This window comes from Ruditapes philippinarum, unplaced genomic scaffold (assembly GCF_026571515.1).
Source record: "Ruditapes philippinarum isolate M1 unplaced genomic scaffold, ASM2657151v2 ctg3949_1_1_1_1, whole genome shotgun sequence".
In the NCBI taxonomy this organism is placed as follows: Eukaryota; Metazoa; Mollusca; class Bivalvia; order Venerida; family Veneridae; genus Ruditapes; species Ruditapes philippinarum.
In genome coordinates, this window is record NW_026860972.1 from 58110 (window position 1) to 80341 (window position 22232).

The 22232-nt window shown below is 32.5% G+C and overlaps 1 protein-coding gene and 1 non-coding gene across 4 annotated transcripts in view; both read left to right on the forward strand.

The window, feature by feature from the left end:
* Window positions 1-22232, forward strand: part of LOC132714078 (regulator of G-protein signaling 6-like) — a 45743-nt gene that overhangs the window by 20712 nt on the left and 2799 nt on the right. The window contains exons 1-9 of one of the 3 annotated variants that reach the window (XM_060696814.1): window positions 3987-5123; window positions 6090-6191; window positions 7349-7410; window positions 10675-10794; window positions 15146-15349; window positions 16063-16170; window positions 16561-16689; window positions 17075-17242; window positions 20532-20582. In XM_060696814.1, coding sequence (XP_060552797.1) covers window positions 4368-5123; window positions 6090-6191; window positions 7349-7410; window positions 10675-10794; window positions 15146-15349; window positions 16063-16170; window positions 16561-16689; window positions 17075-17242; window positions 20532-20582 — 1700 coding nt within the window. In that variant the 5' untranslated portion in view covers window positions 3987-4367. Of the gene's footprint in view, window positions 1-3986; window positions 5124-6089; window positions 6192-7348; window positions 7411-10674; window positions 10795-15145; window positions 15350-16062; window positions 16171-16560; window positions 16690-17074; window positions 17243-20531; window positions 20583-22232 lie in introns of those variants that run through there. The other 2 variants (XM_060696816.1, XM_060696815.1) reach the window with 2 other exon arrangements.
* LOC132714080 (U1 spliceosomal RNA) lies at window positions 18686-18847 on the forward strand. The gene has a single exon (XR_009623520.1). It is a non-coding gene; the product is annotated as a U1 spliceosomal RNA (small nuclear RNA).

A 22232-nucleotide genomic window follows, 5' to 3' on the forward strand; every position in this document is an offset into this window, starting at 1 on the left:
ATGTCAAAGGAATGCGCAGGTCAAGTTCAAATTTGGTCATGGTTCAATGATTTTTGGCAGAGTTATGCCCCTTTCACTTTAAAAATAATATGAAATTTTCAGTTTCCGTTTATTATCTCCCCAACAGTATTACACATTCAACTCAAATTTGACATATGGATATATTTTTGGAATGCGCAGCCAAGTTCGAATTTGGTCATGGTTCAATGATTTTTGGCAGAGTAATGCCCCTTTCACTTTGAAAATGATATGAAAATTTACAGTTCTGTTCATTATCAACCCAACAGTGTTACATATTCAACTCAAAATTTGACATATGGATATGTCAAAGGAATGCGCAGGTCAAGATGGAATTTGGTAATGGTTCGATGATTTTTGGCAGAGTTATGTCCCTTTCACTTTGAAAATAATATAGATACATCTTAGGAATAAGCAGTTTCAGTTGGAATTTGGTCGTTGTTCAATGATTTTGGACAAACTTATCTTTCCTGAATGTTGGAAAAATTTTGAACTTTCAGTTTCAGCACTCATACTTTTGTGGAAATGTATATAGCCATTATTTTGGCTACAAATATGCAATATGCTATTTTCAAAAGGTTAAGACTGAATAATTTCAGTGCCTTAAACATTGTATAAAAATGGTTTGTGTTAACATTGAAAAGTTTTAAGGGCTTTGAACATAGAATGAAAAAAATAATTTGTGCAAACAAATTTGGAACTAAATATTATAGCATTTGAAATTTTGGCTGCATGCGGGGGCATCCGTGGCATGATGACACATTTCTAGTTTACATTAGAGCCGCGCCATGACAAAACCAACATAATAGGTTTGCGACCAGCATGGATCCAGACCAGCCTGAGCATCCGCGCAGTCTGATCAGGATCCATGCTGTTCGCTATCAGTTCCTCTACTTGTTATAGGGTTTGTAAGCAAACAGCATGGATCCTGATCAGACTGCGCGGATGCGTAGGCTGGTCTGGATCCATGCTGATCGCAAACGCACTATGTTGGTTTTGTTGTTACGTGGCTCATTTTAGTCTCTAGGTACAAACAAACTTTTACTGTTACAGCTTTATGGTGCACTATCGTCCACAATAGAGTTATCAATGGGTTCTGCTTGTTTTTGAACTATATTCATCAATTTGTAACTGAATGTTTTTTGGTATGGGGAATAACTGGTAATTGCCTAGTTCCGGAGTATCTCTGTGAGCATATACCACATAGCAAGCAGTGCAGGCCATTATACTGGCAGTTTATGTAAACATGTTGTTATGAAATATTGTCCATCATTCAATAATGCCTTTAAAAAAAGGCATGCACCAGCTTTGCTGTATAACCAATAACTCAATAATGAATTTAACCTTGATCTTATCAGTGGCAAATTCTAAATATTTATATTTTATGAAATATTCATTGACTGATATGACAGAAATAGAAAATATCATGCTGTTATTGTTTAGTATAAATGCTAGATGAAAGGGTAAGACAGTGACCCTTAGGTGAAAAGTGCATTGCAACATTGCAGATAGGTGAGGATAAAAAATCCCAACCAGACACTAAACATAGTCATTAGCCTATATTTTAACCAGCTTTATCTGCTGAATTTGTGTAATGGATTTGCCCTGCTTTGAATTTGGAGCAGTCCATTCAACATTTAAGGGCTTTCAAATATTGAGACAAAAAAAATTTGAGCTAGCTTGGTCAGACTACACCTTGATACCCAGGCTGGTCTGGCTTTATACTAGTGACAAAGGCTTATCACTTTTGGTTCCACCAAGCTAAGGGTTAAATACACTGATTGACAGTCTCCGGACTAGCAGACAAGAGGCTATTCATATTAGTAGAATTGCGAGTAAAGATAACTGGTTGCGTAGCTCATTGTATAAATCATATGTAAAATGGTCTGACTTGTGGTAGGTTCAACCTTAAATTTAAAAACCTTTAGTGTCAAACAATGTGTTGAAATATATACTGAGAAGAAGCTAAGATCACAAGCTTTTCACTGGTGAAATAAATTTTAAAATCGGACATTAAATAGCCCCAAACTAGTGGTTTAAAAACAGAAAAATTTGCATTGTTTTAGCATTAGAGATATTGATTTTAAGATTTTTAAGATAAGGGAAACAACTGGTATTTTTTCACTCGATATACCTCGGTTATTTAGGTAGTTCATATAGATGTCAATGGGTGTATTCAGCATTTTGATCTTGCTAACCCTCCAATTACCAGCGGGCAGTGCCGGATTCAAAACTGGGCAAGTCTATTATAGAAGTATGGTAGGTTAATGGTGCTTTGTCATTCAATGACATTGCAAATACTGTTTTCTTATTTGTTGAAGTTGACAGTTGTGTGTATTGTAATATGTAAGTGATATAAGAGATTATTATGTTAGATAGTAACAGTTACTGTTACAAGTTTTACCTTTACATTGTAGCCTTCATCTCAGGTTATGTTGTCGTATTCTTAAATTTGAGATAATGATTCTTACAGTAACTGATCAGCTCACCTGTGCTGACTTAGCAAGCTTTTGGGATTGATAAATATCAATTGTCATCCATGATTGTTGTGTGATATCTCTTTAACTAACTGGCAAGTTTTGAGGAAACTTGCATCTCATATACCTGGCTTGAAGTTCTATCAAAGACATTCACTGAGCCAAAACAATAGGGTGTGCATTTTAATGAATCTTTAGAAACTTTAAAAAAAAACTTGTAAAACCTAGATATATTTGATGTATTTGATGTAAAGTATCCTGAGCTTAAGATATTTGATGTAAGTATCGTCTTGTTGATATTTATATATAAGTATTACATGGTGACACTGTGGTCAAAGTGGCCCAGCTCTAGTGGTCACCTAATTTTACTGCTAAGTAATGAAGGAAAAGCTCTAAAAATCTTTTTTGTGTTAACTCTGAAGGCCTAGAGATTTGGTATTTTATGTTAACATGGCCTGTTGGTCCTATACTAAGGCATCATAGTCAAAATTGGCCCCACAAAGGTCACTTGGTTTAATATATTATGCTTGCATTATGAAAACTAATAAATCTTTAGTTAGAAATCACAAGGTCTTTTGATTAATGAACTTGAATCAAGGTTGTGCAAATCATGGCCCTTGAGTGAAAATTGACACCACCCTAGAGGTCAGTTAATTTAATATAAGGTTGCTAACATAAAAAATCATCTCATTGTCATAAAAGTTCAATGACTAGTGTTTAAATATTAAATGTGTAATATGTAATAGAAAGAGCATCGAAACACGAGGCTATCTGATTTGTATGAGGGTGCGTAGCCCCCGAGTATTAATCAGATTGCGGAGTGTTTTGATGTTCTTTCTCTTTTGTATCATAGTCAAACATAAAAACACGTTCCTTGTTGTCACAATATGAAACCCCGACAAAAAGGAACCAATGAACGAACATCTGAATATGAAATTTCTGTCGCTTTCCCTTTCTCTGCTGTCACAATATGTAAACCCCAGCATAAATGAGCCAATCAATGGGCATGCTCTGGAGTGCAGGTAACTAATACCTGCACTCCAGTTTACGCATTTTGCATGTATATGTATACAATTTAACTCTGACACATTTTCAACAGAAAGATCCCCAAACTATGATACAAGGATAAATGGATCACTACCAAGCTTGTTCAAATGATAGCCCTCAGATTAGAACTGAATCCCTGAAAGAGGTGGGGATTTATTTTATTGCATAGGAACAATTATAGGAAATTTCTTGTTAGAATCTACAAGGTCTTAGAAGGCAGATATCTTAGATATTTTTAATGTTAACACCTTGCAAAGTGAGGGACACTTGATTTGAAAATTGTTGTCATACTTACCTCTGTAATAAATTAAGACACTAACATTCTTGTGACCAAAAATGAATTATAATTTTAGGAAGAAAACAGAAATGAAAGATCATTACATCAGCAAATTTCACTTATATTTTCTCCCCTTATAAGTGCCCCCTGTGAGCACTTGAATTCATGTGTGTGTAGAAGGGAAGTGGTGACATTGAAATAACATAAGATAAAATTAATGTTGAAAACTTCCTGTTTCTCCGTCTGACCTACTGTACAGGAAATTTTATATCTTTTTGCATTGTTTTTCAAAGTTTGGAAAGTCATAGAATTTAAATTTTATGTGCAATTGTGCTTAGGCTTTCTTGTGGTGGATCCATCATGCAGTGGAACTATGTTTATTTGCTGTCATTCGGAGATAAATGTTAATGATTTGGTTATAGTGTATTGATGGAATGTTAAAATTCAAGTAGATAGTTGCACAGTAGTTGCTAAGGTACACATGTACATTCGATGTATGGGGATAAGTTCGGGAAAATTTTCAGTTGACATGTTTGTGTGACATTACAATGGGAGGTCTTAGCTGTGTGGCAGGTAAACCCGAGAATGAGGAGCCACAGGAGGCGGAGTCTGTGAAGCGCACGGCAACCGTGCAGAGGAGCGATTCCCAGAAACCATGGAATAGGAATAGTCAGCAAGTGTACTGTGGGGAACCTCGGAAAAAGTCTGAAGACAAGCCTCCGGATGATGCTGAAGAGACTAAACAGGAAAAGACTGCTTGTGACGCTGACAATGACAACATACCTAGTGATGGGACAGAGACGAAAGATCACGAGGAGTTGAAACCGAAACTGTCTCATAGTATTGCTTCTGATGCAGAAATTTTAGATGAAATGGTGGATCTCTCTGATAAAGAGGACATGGAAAGCGAGTCTAAAGATTCGGTTCCTGACATCATGGTAGAATCAGTGATACAGCACGTAAAGTTTTACCCCCCTCCTCATATTGCACCATTTGATCCTACCATAGATGTGAAAAAAAGACCAAGAAGTTTAGACTCTGCAGAAAACCAGTTTTCTCCTAGAAAATCTAGACCTTTGAGTTATAGTCCTGGACTGTTAAAGACAAAACATCCACGAAGTTTACACAGTATAAATGAAACCGTGGACAAATCTCCACGGAAACGACCAAAAAGTATGGACATGACAAATTTCTTTGAAGTGAAAGGATTTGATATTCATACGCAAAAATTGCGGAGAGTTTTAACACAGAAAGTACGAGAGAAAATAAAAGAAGATATGCAAAATAATAAATGTACCATACAGGTTATTATGATTTTTTTCAACAAAATTTAAAATCATCTTTACTTGATTTTTGAACACAAATATATGTGTAAAGCATGCATTTTGAGTTAAAGTCCAGAAAACATAGTGCAGACTAGTAAGATATACCATTTGTTGTATTTATATCCATCAACATTTCATGGTCATGGTGTTTATGAAAGGACTTGCCCTGATTTGTATTTAAGAAAGAACTGGCCCTTAATTGTGTTTAAGAAAGGACTTGCACTGATTTGTATTTAAGAAAGGACTGGCCCTGAATTGTGTTTAAAAAAGGATTTGCCCTGATTTGTATTTAAGAAAGGACTTGCCCTGATTTGCATTTTAGAAAGGGCTTGCTCTTGTTTGCATTTTAGAAAGATTTGCATTTTAGAAAGGACTTGCTCTTGTTTGCATTTAGATATGTTTATTGTTTATTCAAGCTATTTCTACATAAAGTTTGAAACACAGCTAACAGTGTAGAATCTAGTCTGACTGAAAAGGTATGCAGGCTGGCCTGACTGTACTCTATACTGCTACAGTGTTGGACAAAAACCCTCCCATCTAAAAATGAGAAAGTGGACAAAATTTAATGCCCTTCTGTGAAATTTACAGGTAGGACAAAATCCCTCCCATGAAATTTACAGATAGGACAAAATCCCCACTCATGAAAGTAACAGGTAGGACAAAATCTCTTCTAAGAATTTTACAGATAGGACAAAATCCCCTCTCATGAAATTTACAGGTAGGACAAAATCCCCTCTCATAAAAGTTACAGGTAGGACAAAATCCCCTCATGAAATTTACAGGTAGGACAAAATCCCTCCTAAGAAATTTACAGATAGACAAAATCCCCTCTCATGAAAATTACAGGTATGACAAAATCCCAACTAAGAAATTTACAGATAGGACATTTGGAAAGACAATTTTCAAAAAAATGTTATAATAAACTGATATTTTCATCTCTTACAGCCTGGTCAAGTGAAATATTTGGAGGAAGGACCAAGCAGATGTTTTCAACCAAGTCAAATGGCAGCAAGAAAGAAGAAGAATAGGGATCTTAAAGTTAAAGAGGTAGATAAATACTGTATATTGTTTCTAAAAGTACTGCATTTCAAGTTCTGACATGTGTTAGTTTTTAATGTCATTACTTGAAAAGCTAGAATTTAGTACAAGAATGCATGATTATATAAAATATGTTTTGATATCACAGTTTAAAGGTCACACATTCATAGAAATACCATAGTGTCAAGAACCTACATCTTATAAGTCAAGATAAAATCTGCCTTACTAAGGTCATTGCCTGATGAGAATTATTTTTATCCAGCTTATTCACTTTTGCTAGGATGTTGTCACAGGTTTTGTTAATTACTTACAGGTTATCTATAGGCATTGTGTGAAATCTATCTACATTTGTCATATATATTTAGTTAATGATAAAGCTTGGAAACGAAGCTGATAGACATGGGAAATTTATATCTGATAATCTGAATTCTGTTTGACAAAAATTGAAAGTAACATTTATTTGTTGCCCTATTTCATTGTATTTTTGTCAGAAAAGAAGATTTTAATTGATTTTTTTTGTTTAAGCTAAGCACTGAGTCTGATGTCAATTGTTGTTAAATATATACATTCATAGTGACAATAAGTTTAATACAGTAGTTAATTATACTCCTAGCCTACCAACCCAGGACAGAGTGAGTTGTTGGGGGGGGGGGGGGAGGGGTGGGGGGAGCAGGGGTTATAAGTCAATTTTTAATACATCTGACCCAGCATTGCCAGGTCAAATGTGCTGCATATTGTTTAAGTGCCAAATTAGCAAGGGATAGTTCCAATGAATGATGGGGTAGCTAAATAGGTATTTTACAATCTGACTGTCTCTGCATAGGAATGTGAGTAATATTCGTCACCTTAGTGCAATAACTGAATAATTGCTATCAAATATAGAAGAACTTATTCATTATTGCACTAAGGCGATGTGATCATGCTGTGTATATTTCTACCTACCTGAATTATAATGTGAATACAATAAGTGACAAATACTTGTAAGACTCAATTCTTTGACTCTTTGGGCCAAAGAATCATGTTTATAATGAACCTGTATTTCCAGGGGCTAGATCCCCCACACACTGAGTAGGATTCTTGTTCTGATGCATTTGCCTCTTTCTGTTGAAAATGTAAATGTACTAAAAACATTTGAAAGTTCTATTCAATTGTTGTTGTTTTTCCAGATTGCGTATTTGAAGAAAGCCTTGACAAAACCACGTATGAAGTTTTCAAAATCACTTGAAATGTAAGTTTTGTACATAATTTTTTTTTACACTGAAATTAAATTAAAAGAAAAGAAAAAGAACATATACACAAGACGATCATTGTAAAGAACAATAATTTTTATCTAAAAGGTTAAAAAAATTGTTGGAATATTGTGATTAATAATTCAGTATGAGTTTCAATACAAGACAATAAAAGTGTTTAATATAAATTTATTATGTCATATTTGACTTAATTTCCTTGTTTATTTTAAAAAAAAAATGTTTGAATAGAGACATTGTTAATCAGATATTGTGAAACCAATCGTTCAATTTTGCTCTTTGATTGTATTTCATTCAAATAAGGGTTTTCCTTAGCATGAGGCCCAGATTTATTCATAGTTAAGACAGTTCTATGTCATAATATAAAATTGTGTCCAAAAAGTCTATATTATTAGTTAAAAAGATTTTTGACAGGTTATATTATGGCCCTATATAAATGGTTGTTTGTATATAATGGCTCCAATTATATTACAAACAAGTGTATATATATGGCCATATAACCTTTCAAGAATCTTGACAGTGAACTTATAATCCTGCAAACTTCCATTTCAAGAGAGAAAAATGAAATTACTTTATAAATCGACAGCAACTATGTATATGGATTATATAAAACTCAAGATTATCCAATGAAAAGTTATCTTACAAACGTGCTGTATTTTAAGTAAAGTTATAATTAGTTTTTGATGAAATGTTTGACAAGATGGACAAACAAAAGACAGTATAGTAAAACCTCAGCAACCTAGAGATGTTGGTCTACACTGGTTGTACTGTACTGCCTAGTCAAAACTTTGGGAAGAAATGATACTGTTTTTGTAAATAGGTTGATCAGGAACTTTTGGTTTCTCTTTAAATAAATGTAAACAAGTATGCGTCTTTAACTTTTATTTCCTTGATATTCATAAGGGTTGATACATGTAAGTGTTAATTTATTAACCAATGATTAGCAATTCTCTGAAAATATTCATTTACATTTGAACTGTTCAATAAATAAACTGGATGAAAAGGAAGAATATAAAGAAATCACACGTCAACACCGGATAAATATGAACAATATTTTAATTAAGATCTACCGGTTTCGAACCTATCTGGTTCATCATCAGAAAATGTACTATCACAATAAATAATACACATATAAACATTCACATCATCAATAAAATTATATACCAATTACACAATAAATGTAATTAGAACTTTTATATCTTTAAATTTAAATCTTAGTGTAAATTATCTTGTAAAAACAATTGCGCTTATTTGTTAAACGAAACATACCAATTTTGACTTTTCTCAATACATTGTCCCAGATTTAAACTGACAAGCTTCATAATAACAAAACAAAAATACTGATGGTGTCAACGTAAACATCTGACGTCACATAAAGCAGCATTACATATTGACGCCATTAGAAACGTTAACAATATCTGAAAGAAATTAATCTGTTTGGTAATTAATATGTTTGTAACAGAGGTTATTGCTCTATATAGGGTCAGCTATGGACATAACTCTGAGGTTATACTGAATATGAGAAATTTGTCAGAATTCTTGTACTGTAAAAATCCTTTGTTGATACCGTACTGCTATTTTTACATCCATTTATTAAAAGCACCACTGTTTATGAAATTGGTTTGAATTGTGAGGTACTAGTATACCAAGCTTTGCCACCAGTACAGACTGAGGTGGCAGCATCTTTGTAGCTGGACCTGACTCTATACTGTTACATGATTTAAAAAAAAATTCATGCTGTAATCTCTGAAACTGAATATAGATTATGGTATTTAAAATATAAATCAAGGTCACTAGGTCAATTACCCATATTCCCACGAGTAAGGTGTTTAAACCTTTAACCTAATCCTATCTCTTAACATTTCCCTGGGTTCAGCATTATGTTCCAAATTTAAATCAGTATGACTTACTGTGTGCCACTTATATGACCTTCAACGCTGATTGGAAAAGGTAGATGGCTTTGGCCCACTCTCCCTACGCAGGGTACGAATCCTGCAAGAGACTTAAGATTCTTTCATATAATTAAGCTATCAAGCTAGTTCACATGATTAAGGTAGGTGATTCTACTCAAATGCTTGTTAGTGTGTGAAATAATGCATAGAGCCTTTAGAGGGGTCTTCCTCTACCAGTGAAGCTGAAAAGTTGCCATATGACCTTTACAGAGTGTCAGTGTGCCAAGAAAAAGAAAATTGTGTCACATTGGTGGTTTCTAAATTTAGACACTTAGAAACTGTGTCATGATATTCAGAACAGAAAAAGGGAGGATGTTTTCTCTTCGACAGTTTACAAAGATATAAATATATAAAGTCTAATCAATAAACCATATGAAACCTAACCAAGAAAATGCAAAATCAAAAACAAAATTGTGTCACTGCGGTGGTTTCTAAATTTAGACATTAATAATCTATGTCATGATGTTATGTCATTTTCTTTTTCATTCAGAAGAGGAAAAGGGAAGATGTTTTTCCCCTCTACAATTTACTAGGATATAAAATACATAAATAAAGTATTTGATTAATGTCCTCCAGACATGCTTTACATATCACAGACCTACAAATATTATCGGGGGAAATGAATTTTGATTCTCTATTTAGAAGCTCTGTATATATATTTACATTTCTGTGAGAAATTTGTTCAGCGTATCAATCACGCATTTAGATATCACAAGATCGGCAACCACAGATTACGAAATCGGGAAGAAAATATTTCCTTCGTTTTGTAAATGTCTTATAGTTGTATGCATTGAATATGGGGACATGAAATTCATTATATGATGTGGCTATCCAATGCTAATTGAAGTACTGGACCACATGAATGGTCGGCCTGCTATTTTGACCAAAATCAATTTATTTCATTTAATGTTTTTTTCATCACTGATACTTTTCCCTGGGCATTAAACAAAATTCTGAGCATTTAAACAAAAATAATCTATAATTTAGGCATCTTCACTTTTGTTTTGACAAGTATTTAAAGAAAAACTTCTGGGTTTTAATAAGGATTTGCTGATTTGCTGAAAAAGTTAAGATCTATAATGTTTTGTTAAGAGTTGCTATAAAGAAAAAAGTTTCTTTTTCTTTTGGTAGGTTATGCGTTGCTATAAAACTGATATTTATCAGCTTACCTGAGCATGCATGGATCGAATGGGTACTATAATGATAGAAAATGTCTATTATTTGTTTACGTTCAATCTTTTCACAAAGTAACCTTTCATTAAATTACTAACTTTCTCTTCTTGTGATTTTCAGATTTTTCCAGCATAATATTCAGTATATGCAGTACGATCCACTGTTAGAGCCACGCCTAGCTCAACCGAGCAATCCCTGGATCACTGATGACGAGACAATGTGGGATATTAATAGAGACTTGTAAGTTTTATGCTCGACTATACGAAGTATATGGAGAGCTGTCCTACTCGCCCCGGCGTCGGCGGTGGCGTCGGCGTCCGCGTCCAGATTTCAGATTAAAGTTTTGGTGCAGTAAAATATTTTTCACTATAACTTTGTCATTTCTAAAGGTATCAACTTCAAACTTCAAATATATGTTCCTTATCATCAACCACATCTTATGTGATAAGGTTCATAACTCTAGCGCCAATATTTTCAGATTTATCTCCCCTTGAACTTAGAATTTTCCTTAAAAAATACTTTTTATTTCAGTTACTTCTTTATTATGCCTCCACAGAGTGGGAGCATATAGCATTGCACTTGTCCGTCCGAGTGTCCGTCTGTCTGTCCATACGTCCTGAAATCTTGTGAACGCAACTCCTCTTAAACCGGATGGCAGATTTTGCTTAAACTTCCAGGGATAAACAACCGTAATGTGCAGATGGTAGTAAAGGAAGGAATTTTTGCTGCGACCAAATTTAACAGAATTATGGCCCTTTGTTGATTTTTTCACTATATACTATGTAGAAATTTTGTGAAGCAACTCCTCTTAAACCGGATGACAGATTTTGCTTAAACTTCCAGAGATGAACAACCTTAATGTGTAGATGGTAGTAAAGGAAGGAATTTTTGCTGCGACCAAATTTAACAGAATTATGGCCCTTTGTTGATTTTTAGTTTTCAACTTGTGGCACATGTAGTCCAAAAAATATTTGACCTAGAGTCATAAGATTGACAGAGCAATGGCGTGTGTGGGCATCCGTGGCCTATGGACACATTTCTAGTTTCTTAAGGGATAAACTTCATACTTCAAATATGTGTTCCTTATCATCAACCACATCTTATGTGATAAGGTTCATAACTCTAGCACCAATATTTTCAGGTTTATCTCCCCTTGAACTTAGAATTTTCCTTAAAAAATACTATTTTTTACTGTTACTTCTTTATTTCTAAGGGATCAATTTCATACTTTAAATATATGTTCCTTATCATCAAACACATCTTATGTGACAAGGTTCATATCTCTAGCACCAATATTTTCAGGTTTATCTCCCCTTGAACATAGAATTTTCCTGAAAAAATACTTTTTTTTACTGTTACTTCTTTATTTCTTAAGGTATCAACTTCATACTTCAAATATATGTACTTTATTATCATTCTCATCTTATGTGACAAGGTTCATAACTCTAGCACCAATATTTTCAGATTAATCTCCTCTTGAACTTAGAATTTTCCTTAAAAAATACTATTTTTACTGTTACTTCTTTATTTCTTAAGGGATCAATTTCATACATATATGTACCTTATCATCATCCACATTTTATGTGACAAGGTTCATAACTCTAACACCAATATTGCAAGAATTATCTCCCCATAAACTTAGATTTTTTTATTAGAAAAAAGTTATTTTTTACTATGAACTTTTAAGTTTTAAAGGTATCTACCTCAAACTTCAAATACTCATACCTTATCATCAATTTCATTTTATGTGACAATTTTTATAACTCTTGAAGCAATATTTACAGATTTATCTCTCTTTGAACTTAGGATTTTCTTTATGAAATATTATAACTTCTTTACTTTTTAAGGTATCTACTTCAAACTTCAAATATATATTTCTTATCATTACACACATGTTGTGTGACAAGGTTCATAACTCTAGCGAGACTATTTCTAGAATTATACCCCTTGATCTTGGAATTTATGTTTACAATGTTATTTTTTTACTATAACTTAAAACATAATTATACATAATTGATTTTTCTTTCATAGTTTTGCCTTCCTTACAGCGTCCAGTTTTTTATTAGTCGACCTTGCAGTCTCCTGTGACAGCTCTTGTTTATTTTTTGTAAAACATTTTGAGTATAGGGACAGTAACAGAATTCTTATACAAGCAGAATGATGACTGTGAACAAGAAAATGTATATAGCAATACAATCTAAATCAAAGCTAAAGGGTCCTGACAGACAGGGACAGGGTAATACATGGTTGAAGGAAAAAAAGTTTAATTTTAATTTTAGCCTTTTATGTAATTGGACTAAAATATATGGATCATATTTCAACTGGCCGAGATACAACTGTTATTATAGATGTATGGCAGCTTGCATATTCATGAAATCTGCTAAGGCTCTGTTGTCTGCCAAATTTAAATAAACATGTTGATTGTTTCTAAAATATTTTCATTCAAAAGTCATTTACACTGAAAGAGGAAGTATTAAAAAGACAAAAATAAGCCTCGGTATAAGTTTTTATTTCTGCTGCTATTAATGTCTCAATATAATAACCAGAAGTTTATCTGAATCTTGGTACACTAATGTACGGTATGACTGTAAAATGACTGTCTATGCTGCTTATAAAGATTACAGTACAGCTATAGAGTCAATGTGATGCATGATATACAAAATACTGACGTCGCACAGTTACACATAAAATGTAACAATCTATTTATCTGCAACCTGTAGTTTACATAATTGTTGTTTGAATTTTAAAAAGAAATAATTCCTTAAAACCTGTATGACAGAAATACATGTGTATATGTGTATATTTTCTAGGACATAAATTTTGACACCAGGACAGTTGCTTCCCAGAAGTTTGCCTCCTTTTTTGGAGGTGGTGGACATTTGCCCCCACCCCCTTCCCCCTGTATGTTTTTAAAGGACTGCCATTTGTGCTGCCTACCACCCCCACCCCCAATGCTTTGAAGGGTGGACATTTTGTTCTAGAACATTTTATTCTGTTTGCATACAATATCCATGTGTTAAATAATCAAGTTTAGAAGTGTGTCACTTTTCATCAAACATGTATATTGAATAATGACATGCAGGATGTGTATAAGTATGTTTATGTAGATTTGATACTTACATACTTGTGACTGTAGTCCTTTTTATTAAGAGGTCAAAGTGAAAGTTACTATTTATTATTTTTATATCACAAATTTCGTTCACTCCATCTTTATATACTAAGGTATTGTATTCATTAAAGCAGCACGCCTCCAGAATCATGCTAATTTTCATGAAAATTTTGAAAATATTTTTTTTCATGTGTAATATTGTGAAGTAACCAAAAGGACACAATTTAAACATTATCAATGGCACTTACAAACCAGGTAAATTACCAAAAAGTGGTCAAAATATGCATAAATAGCCTTTACTGCGTTAGTAACGCAGTAGAAATATAGTTGTAAACACTGAAAAATCAGTCATAAATCGCACATAATATGTAAAATATTACTTGAATCTTGACACTTTTTACTTTTCCTTACATCTTAGAACATTTTTCTCAAGTTTGATTTTATTGAAATATTTTGACTCATCTGGAGCGCATGTAGCTTTAATAACTCGTATGAATCAGGCCAACTCACATATGCTTCATAAATCAGACCATCTTGGTCTTTTTCAGTGTGTTATATTTATATTGAGAAACATAAGACAAGTTTTTTATCATTATGGTCAAATCAACATTTACTTGATTTTCAAAACACATGGAGTGTTGAGAGACCTTTTTTAGCTCGACTATTCGATAAGAATAAGTAGAGCTGTCCTAGGCACCTGAGCGTCGTCAGTGTCGGCGCAACCACTTATGTTAAACTTTGTGTACCAACTCAAATATTTTCAAAGTCCATTGACATATGGCTTTGAAACTTTGCACACTTGTTCACCATCATGACCCCAACCTGTAGAAAGGAGAAGATAACTCTATCAAGCATTTTAACAGAATTATGCCCCTTTTTACTTAAAATTTACATTAAAAGTTGCGTACAACTTCAAATATTTTCAAAGTCCATTAACATATGGTTTTGAAAGTTTGCACTCTTGTTCACCATCATGCCCCCAATCTATAGACAGGAGGAGGTATTTATTTTAGTTTTATTGTGTTGGAAGCTATAAGCTTATTGAAGCACTCTGGAATGCTTTCCTGGAACCAACCAGTACTAAGCAACGAGTGTAAAGTTCCTTGCTCATGGAAAAGACTGCTTGCTCCTGACAGGGTTTGATCCAACGTATCCAGCAATCCTTAGATTACTAGTCTGACTTGTAAACCACTTGGGCCATGGCGCCACATGTTGTTTTAATTATCCATTATTGAAATTTTTATAATATTGTAGACATTTTCTACAGCTATAATAGCAGTCAAAAAATAGACTGTACCTTAAACAAAGCTGGACCAGTCCATTATACAAAATTAATTCGGAAAATGTTGACATAGAAACTCTTCATTAAAAAGTCAGGAAAAGAGAAAATTAAGATATTGTACCAGTGGTGAAAGGTTACTGTTTTCTGTATGAGTCATTTAACATTATTTGAATTATATGAAATTATTTTGTGTTTCACAGAGTAGATGTACCAACTGTGAACCGTATAAAGAAGTGGGCGGTTAGCTTTGAAGATCTGCTACATGACAAGACGGGTGAGAAGGAGTTTGAACAGTTCTTGAAGAAGGAATACAGTATTGAGAATATAGCTTTTTATAGAACCTGCAAAGATCTGGTCACCTGTCCTAATGCAAAAGTAGTCTTACTGAAGACGAAAATCGAAAAGTAAGGAAATTTTGTTTCATCAAATATTGATATATAATTATTATGTAACCATATTTAGTGGAGATATTATTATCAGTTAATTTTTTGTTATTCGAGAATTCTTGGGGGTGGGGGGGGGAATTAATATTTGATTAAATGATTAAAAAATAAATGACATCAGTTATGAATTGAATGTGAAGTTTTAGTTATTCAATACATCAATATACATAACATAATTATCTATCTTCTCGAATAAAGAAGAGGGTCAAAATTTCTGTTTTGCGATGTAATTTTCTGATAGAGTGTGATATAATATAACACAAAGCATGGAAATCAAATGAACCAAAAACTCTTAAACTCATGCAAGAAATGGTGCTCCCAACAGTGTTAAATTTCTATGTTTAGATGTGGTTATCGCCCTGTTATATAAATCGAGGTTGAAGTTTACTGGTATATTTATCGTTGTAATTACCTTATATAATATAATATTAAATGAGCCGCGCCATTACAAAACCAACATAATGGGTTTGCGACCAGCATGGATCCAGACCAGCCTGCGCATCCCCGCAGTCTGATCAGGAGCCATGCTGTTGGCTATCAGTTTCTCTACTTGTTATAGGGTTTTTAAGCGAACAGCATGGATCAATATCAGACTGCGCGGATGTTGGTCACAAACCCATTATGTTGGTTTTTGTCGTGGTGCGGCTCCTATATACATGTATATTATATTACAGAGAGTTTTTAACTGCTGGTGCCATACATGAGGTGAACGTGGATTGTAAAACTCTCGAGAAAGTTACATCCCAGTTAAAGGAAGATAAAGATTTGTCGGGAAGAACTAGGTAAATTTGAAATGTTCCAATTGATCGTTTTATAGACAGATCGATAAATTTTAACTCTGTTTTAATTTTTTTCTGGCTGTATGTTGATACATATAGGATCTGACATTTTAATAAACTTACAATTTTAACGATTCTTGGAAAGTGTTTTACTTTTAGTCTCGTTTCGTTACATTTCTTAGAATTTTGTTCTCAATGTTTGATCTAAATATACTATAAACAGTTCATGATAATCTGGGGAAATTCCCAGTCTTGGGAAATGGATAATATCGGTGTATGCAGGTAGGTATTCATTTGATCCTGAGAATGCTAGCTCCTCGATTTTGTAAAATCTTCATTTCGAGCAATTTTTATATAATAAATTTTATATACAATTTATATTTCTATTTACAGATATATATTCCAACCGGCCATGGAGCATGTATATGCATTGATGAAAAAAGACAGTTATTCAAGATTTCTCCGCTCTGACCAATATAACCAACTGTTAGACAAATCTCAAACACACTATACAAAGAAAAAGTAAGAAAAACACGAGATTACAATCTTTAAAAAAGTATTTATTTTTGAAAAACTGATACAAAAGCAGTGTAACAATTTACTTTGTATTACTTAAGAATTATCACAAAGTTCCGACCAATTCTTTAAATATTATAAAATACAACACTCTGTTTAAAGGGAAAAAATCAGGTCCGACTGTCTAATAAGACATTTTGTCTGTCATCGCTGATTCTGAAATCATGAGGGATATGTAGTCGTTCACTACGGGAGACATTGGTAATTACTGGTAAGTTATCCAGGAGAGGCGATAGGTGGATCCACCTCCATTATATGACCAAAAAATAGTCTGTTAAAATCAAAGAAACAAACAAAGGTAAAATCTAAATGAAGTAATCATATTTTGCAGGTTTTTCAACTTTGGTAGCAACCGTAAAAAGACTCCAAGCCCTCTTGTTCGTCGAAGAGGTAGTGCTTCCAGCGAAGGTGCCGATGGCGATTTAGGGGGACCCGCGTACCATTCATACAGTACTGGGAACCTTCGTGAACTTGATGAAAAACCAAGGCGATCTCAGAGGTATAATTTTTATTTTGGTTACATCATTCTGTAAGCAACATTAATTGATAAATTAATTTATTCATATATCTCTTTTGATGAAAACAAGTCAGAAACTGATTATTATTATGCAACATGATTTAAGTATTATCTAAAATTATCATTACTTATTATTTTCTATACTGTACAATCTCATGTATGACTGATTTTATCCAAACAACATCATCAATATAACTTGAAAGCAACATGGTTTTCAAATGTTATCTAAAAGCAACATAATTTATAGTGTTATCTTGAACAAATCTATCTTTAAGTAACACAATTATTGATGTTATCTAAAAATGAAATAGTATCTTATATTATCTAAAAAAAACATCAACTGCTAATTGATTTTATCTGAAACTCCACAATATCTTATTTTGTATTTAAAACAACAACAACAACAAAAAAACAACAAACAAAACCAACCAAAAACAAGTAAAAAATAAAAGATGAAAACAACAATTAAAAAGTTAGAATTATATGAAAACAACATTAAATGGTTAGAATTAGATGAAAAAAACTACATTAGAATAGTTAATATTATTATGAAAACAACATTAAAAATAAATAATATTATATAAAAATGTTATTTTCAATAAATAATAATGATAATAATAATATATGAAAACAACATAAAGTTGAATAATAGTATCTTTAAACAACACTTAAGTTATAAATATTATTATTTGAAACTCGCATAACAGTAAATAATATGAAACTGTCATTAAAATTTTTTTTTTCTTTTTTAGTGGAGGATCATTTTTAGGGGATCATTAAATAAGGAAAATTTATTTAAGATTGCAAAGGAATGTTTTATTAGTAATATTAAGTGTTTCTTAACCTGTAAGTTTCGGTTATTTTACATCAGAGGTTAAACTTCTTAAACCTTAAAGCCAAACTGGTTAATTTATAAAGTAAAAAAAATAACAATAATTTCACAGAACACAATTTTAGTAAGTTCGTCTAAATATTTCAATACAGAAATTATTTTCTACAATATCTATAACACTGCATTTCACTTTTTTTTTTTATCACAGTTGTTTAGACTAAATTAAATGTAAAGATGAGATAAAATCAATAGCGAGATAACTTTGTTGTGCCCATTGATAGCATTAGTAGTTGGGAGAGTACAGTCCCTTCTGGCTTTGTTCTATTTATAGAAATTTACCCCTGTTGGAAAAAGTAATAAAATATCACTTATTTTACCAATTTAAGCAGACGTTTTTGCAAGTTATTATTTTTAATTCATTAATCATTAATATAAATGTACAATTTAATGACTCATATAATAATGATTTTTTTTTATGCTGACATTGATTTATAAATCATGGTTAAATTAGCATTAAATTGTATGGTATAATTGAAGTGTAACAATATGCTGTCGAGACGTTGAATAAATAGCTTGTAAAATGTGGTGAAATCATACTTACCTGGTACAGGGAACACCGTGATCTGCAAGGCGGTTTCCCCAGAAAGAGGCCCTTCCATTGCACTTCGGTTGGGCTGACGTCTGCGATAGCCCCAAATGTGGGTTACTCGGGTACGCAATTTATTGGTGTGGGGACTGCGTTCGCGCTATCCCTGAAATAACAAACAAACAATCATTAATGGTCAGAAAGTACTTTCTCGAGTACTAGTTACTAGAATCCCTTGTAGTTTCTTGAATGAGTGTGAAACTTTAAAAAAAGATGATTAAAAATTTATGTATGATATTATTTAATGTTAAATATATTAAGAAGTATATATTTCATGTTGATTATAGATGCATATTTGAAGTCATGTTTAAATATTTTGTCTATGTTTTATGTATAATAATTTTAACATTTGCTCTATGTATGCAAGCAGATCCATGTGTAAATGCATCTCTGTTTTCATGTATTGACTGCAAGCTATAGATTATAAACTGTTAGGATAGTCTTTGTTTTATTTCTAGTTGCTTGCCATTTGCTCGTAATTAAGATTTACATGTTTAAAGCCGCATGAATTATATTATTCTGAAAACAATATTCTGTCATTATTAAAGAAATGAGGATTTTTATGTTGACCCTTGATTAACAAATAGCTTTTAGATTTAATATGTAAATCTACTGGTATGTACAGGGAAACATATTTTTTGTGACACTAAACAGTTGTTTTTCTTTACTTAAATTTCTTTTAAAATTATTCATCTAGTATAAAGCTGAATTTAAAACTATGTTAGTCTCTGATCATCTAAGCTTGGCCTCCAATATGAAAGTACAATAATGACCTGACTAATTTCACTGTAAAGAAGAAAAGAAATTCGTACCTACAAACTCAATGTTTCTGGAGAGTAAATTTTCACCTGTTTTTGCAATATGTTTTATTTTGAAAAGTTCCCTTACTTACAGTTACAACCTAGGAACATATACCTGTATATAAAAACACATGTATAATCCTCTGTCATGTGAGAAATAATTTTTTGGTGTCCCCTTTAAATTTAGGTGCTGCTTTAAATATCTTATTAACCAATGTATGAGTCATCACCAATACTTGGCTGTAGCATCCTTTGATGTCAAGTTCATCATGGGCTACATTTAGTGGCCAGCAGCCAGAGTTTATATGAAAAATTCCTCTTATAAACAGATATATGAATCATCATCAAGCATTGTCTGTAAAATTCTTAGATTGTCGCAAAATAAAATTTTGTTAGCCAGGAAAGCAAATAGAAATATCTTTAAAGCTGCAAGCCTCCAGATGAGCCAAGATATTTCAATAAAATAAATCTTGCAAATAATGTACTTAGATTTAAAGGACAGTAAAAGTATTCACAATTTAAGAAATAATTCACAGATAATATGTAATTCATGACTGTTTTTCCAGTATCTATCAGCATATTTCTACTATGTGACTAACGCAATAAAAGCAATTTTTGCATATTCAAACCAGGTTTTGTCAATTTTCGAACATTTTAAGTGTCTACTTTCTATGTTCACTTTATGATATTTTTAATAATTAATACATTTTAAATATGCCCACTAAAGTTATCATAAATCTGGAGGAAAGCTGCTTTAAGCATCCGTGAAGCAATCAGTGAATTATCTTTAACTTAAGACTCAATTATCTTCAGATGGTCTTCAAAATTATTCAGAATCACAACAATTTATTAACATACTCTTTGTCACGAAAATACTTTTTAACTGAAGCTATTTGTTACATCAAACTAAAACAAAATTTTAAAATTGCTATAAAGTTGTGTTATGGCATTGCGTGGTAATGTTATGTGTTTATATTTTGGATATGCATTCAGAACCTCATATGTGGGATCTGATAGCAGTATTTATATGGGCACTTACGACGGGTAGGTACAAACCCTGTATACGTAGTGGCTACCTCGACAGATTATTGCTTAACATTTCGTTTACCTTTAGTTATTGTTTTTTGGTGTAGTTCTGAGGATGTGGGAGTCTCTGTGGTCAAGTTGTTATTGTTGGTGCCTAGCCCCTCCTACTCTCTAGCCCCTCCTACTTTTGAATCCTGACCAGAAGTTTAGATTATTTTATGCTAAGAACCTATCCAGCCAGCTTAGTTATAAGTTATAGTTTGGTGCTCATTTGTGCTTGAAATAATGCACAGAGGAGCAGGAAAGGTTTTCCTTCATCAGAAACGCCTGTAAGTTACCATATGAACTCATATAGTGTGAGTGTGACTTAAAAAATGTGCACTAAAATTCCTGGGCATTTTGTGAGAGTGTCTTGCCTCCATTTTCTTGTCAATTGTATTTTCAGTGGTTACAAGTTTTTTTGATGAGCTAAAATTTGTGATAGTAAAACACATTTTGTCAGTTATGTACCTAAGTATGGCTTATTTTGGCCATAGATTTGCACAATTCAGCTTTACTATTGCACAATTCCAGTGTTATTTCCACATTCACTTTGAATATGCATATTTTACTTAAAATTAAGTTATTGATTACTATTTATGTGGTAAATGAAATTAATGGAAATTTTGAAGGAATATTTAACATTAAAATACATGTATTTTTAAAAAAAATCAGGGTGACCTTTTTGTCCATTTTTCCCTCTTTGTACATGCACTGTTCCCAGTCTTGGTTTATTAGCAATAACTACCCTGATGAGTCCTTGACCTTTGATTGCCTTGACCTTCGATTGGGCTGTTAAAAACTGTTAAACACACCAGGGGTTAAATTATTATTTAATAAACTTATTTTTGAGTAATGTTGTTTTTGTTTGTTTTTGATTGTGCTTGGAAAACAGTATGGTGGTGGATTTATTATTTTAATTTTGTTGTGTATATTGTTGTTAATGTGATGTATGTGTGTTAGGGAATGTGTGATGTACAAACGTATTTACCTGTTGTTATTGTTGTTGTTCTTGTTGTTATGTGAGTTAATTTGTCTACATAATATTGCATGTTTTTAACGTCACTTTTCATGGGACAGTGGTGATATTTATATTATGTATGAAATGACTTTTTAGTTTTTTTTAGTTTAAACAAACCCCCCCCCCCCCCAGTTTTCTCAATATTATAAATTTGTTCTGAAGACTAAAAAACAGCTTTAATGGCCATGTTTTTTATATAACCCTCATCAAGTAGGTATGGATATATATGATATACATGTACATGTATAATTATGATAATGGTGGAAGTTACTTTTTTGAAATATAAAAATATGATGTGTCCTTGATGTATATTTCAAATGACAATTATTGATTTAAATGAAATATCAAATGAAGGACAAAACCATAAAAGTTAAAAAGATGACTCTCTAAATACACAAGAGAATATGTGTTCAATTGTATCAAAGGGAGGTAATGCTTAAAAAGTTAGTTGATAGAAAACAAGATCATAGGTCAACAGAATATATAGAGGATATTTGTTTAGTTCAGTGTAAGATCGGAATATATTTCACCGAGTGAGCACCAAAAGGTATATTTCATGAGTGGCGCAGCCACGAGTGAAATATGAACTTTTGGTGTTCACAAGGTGA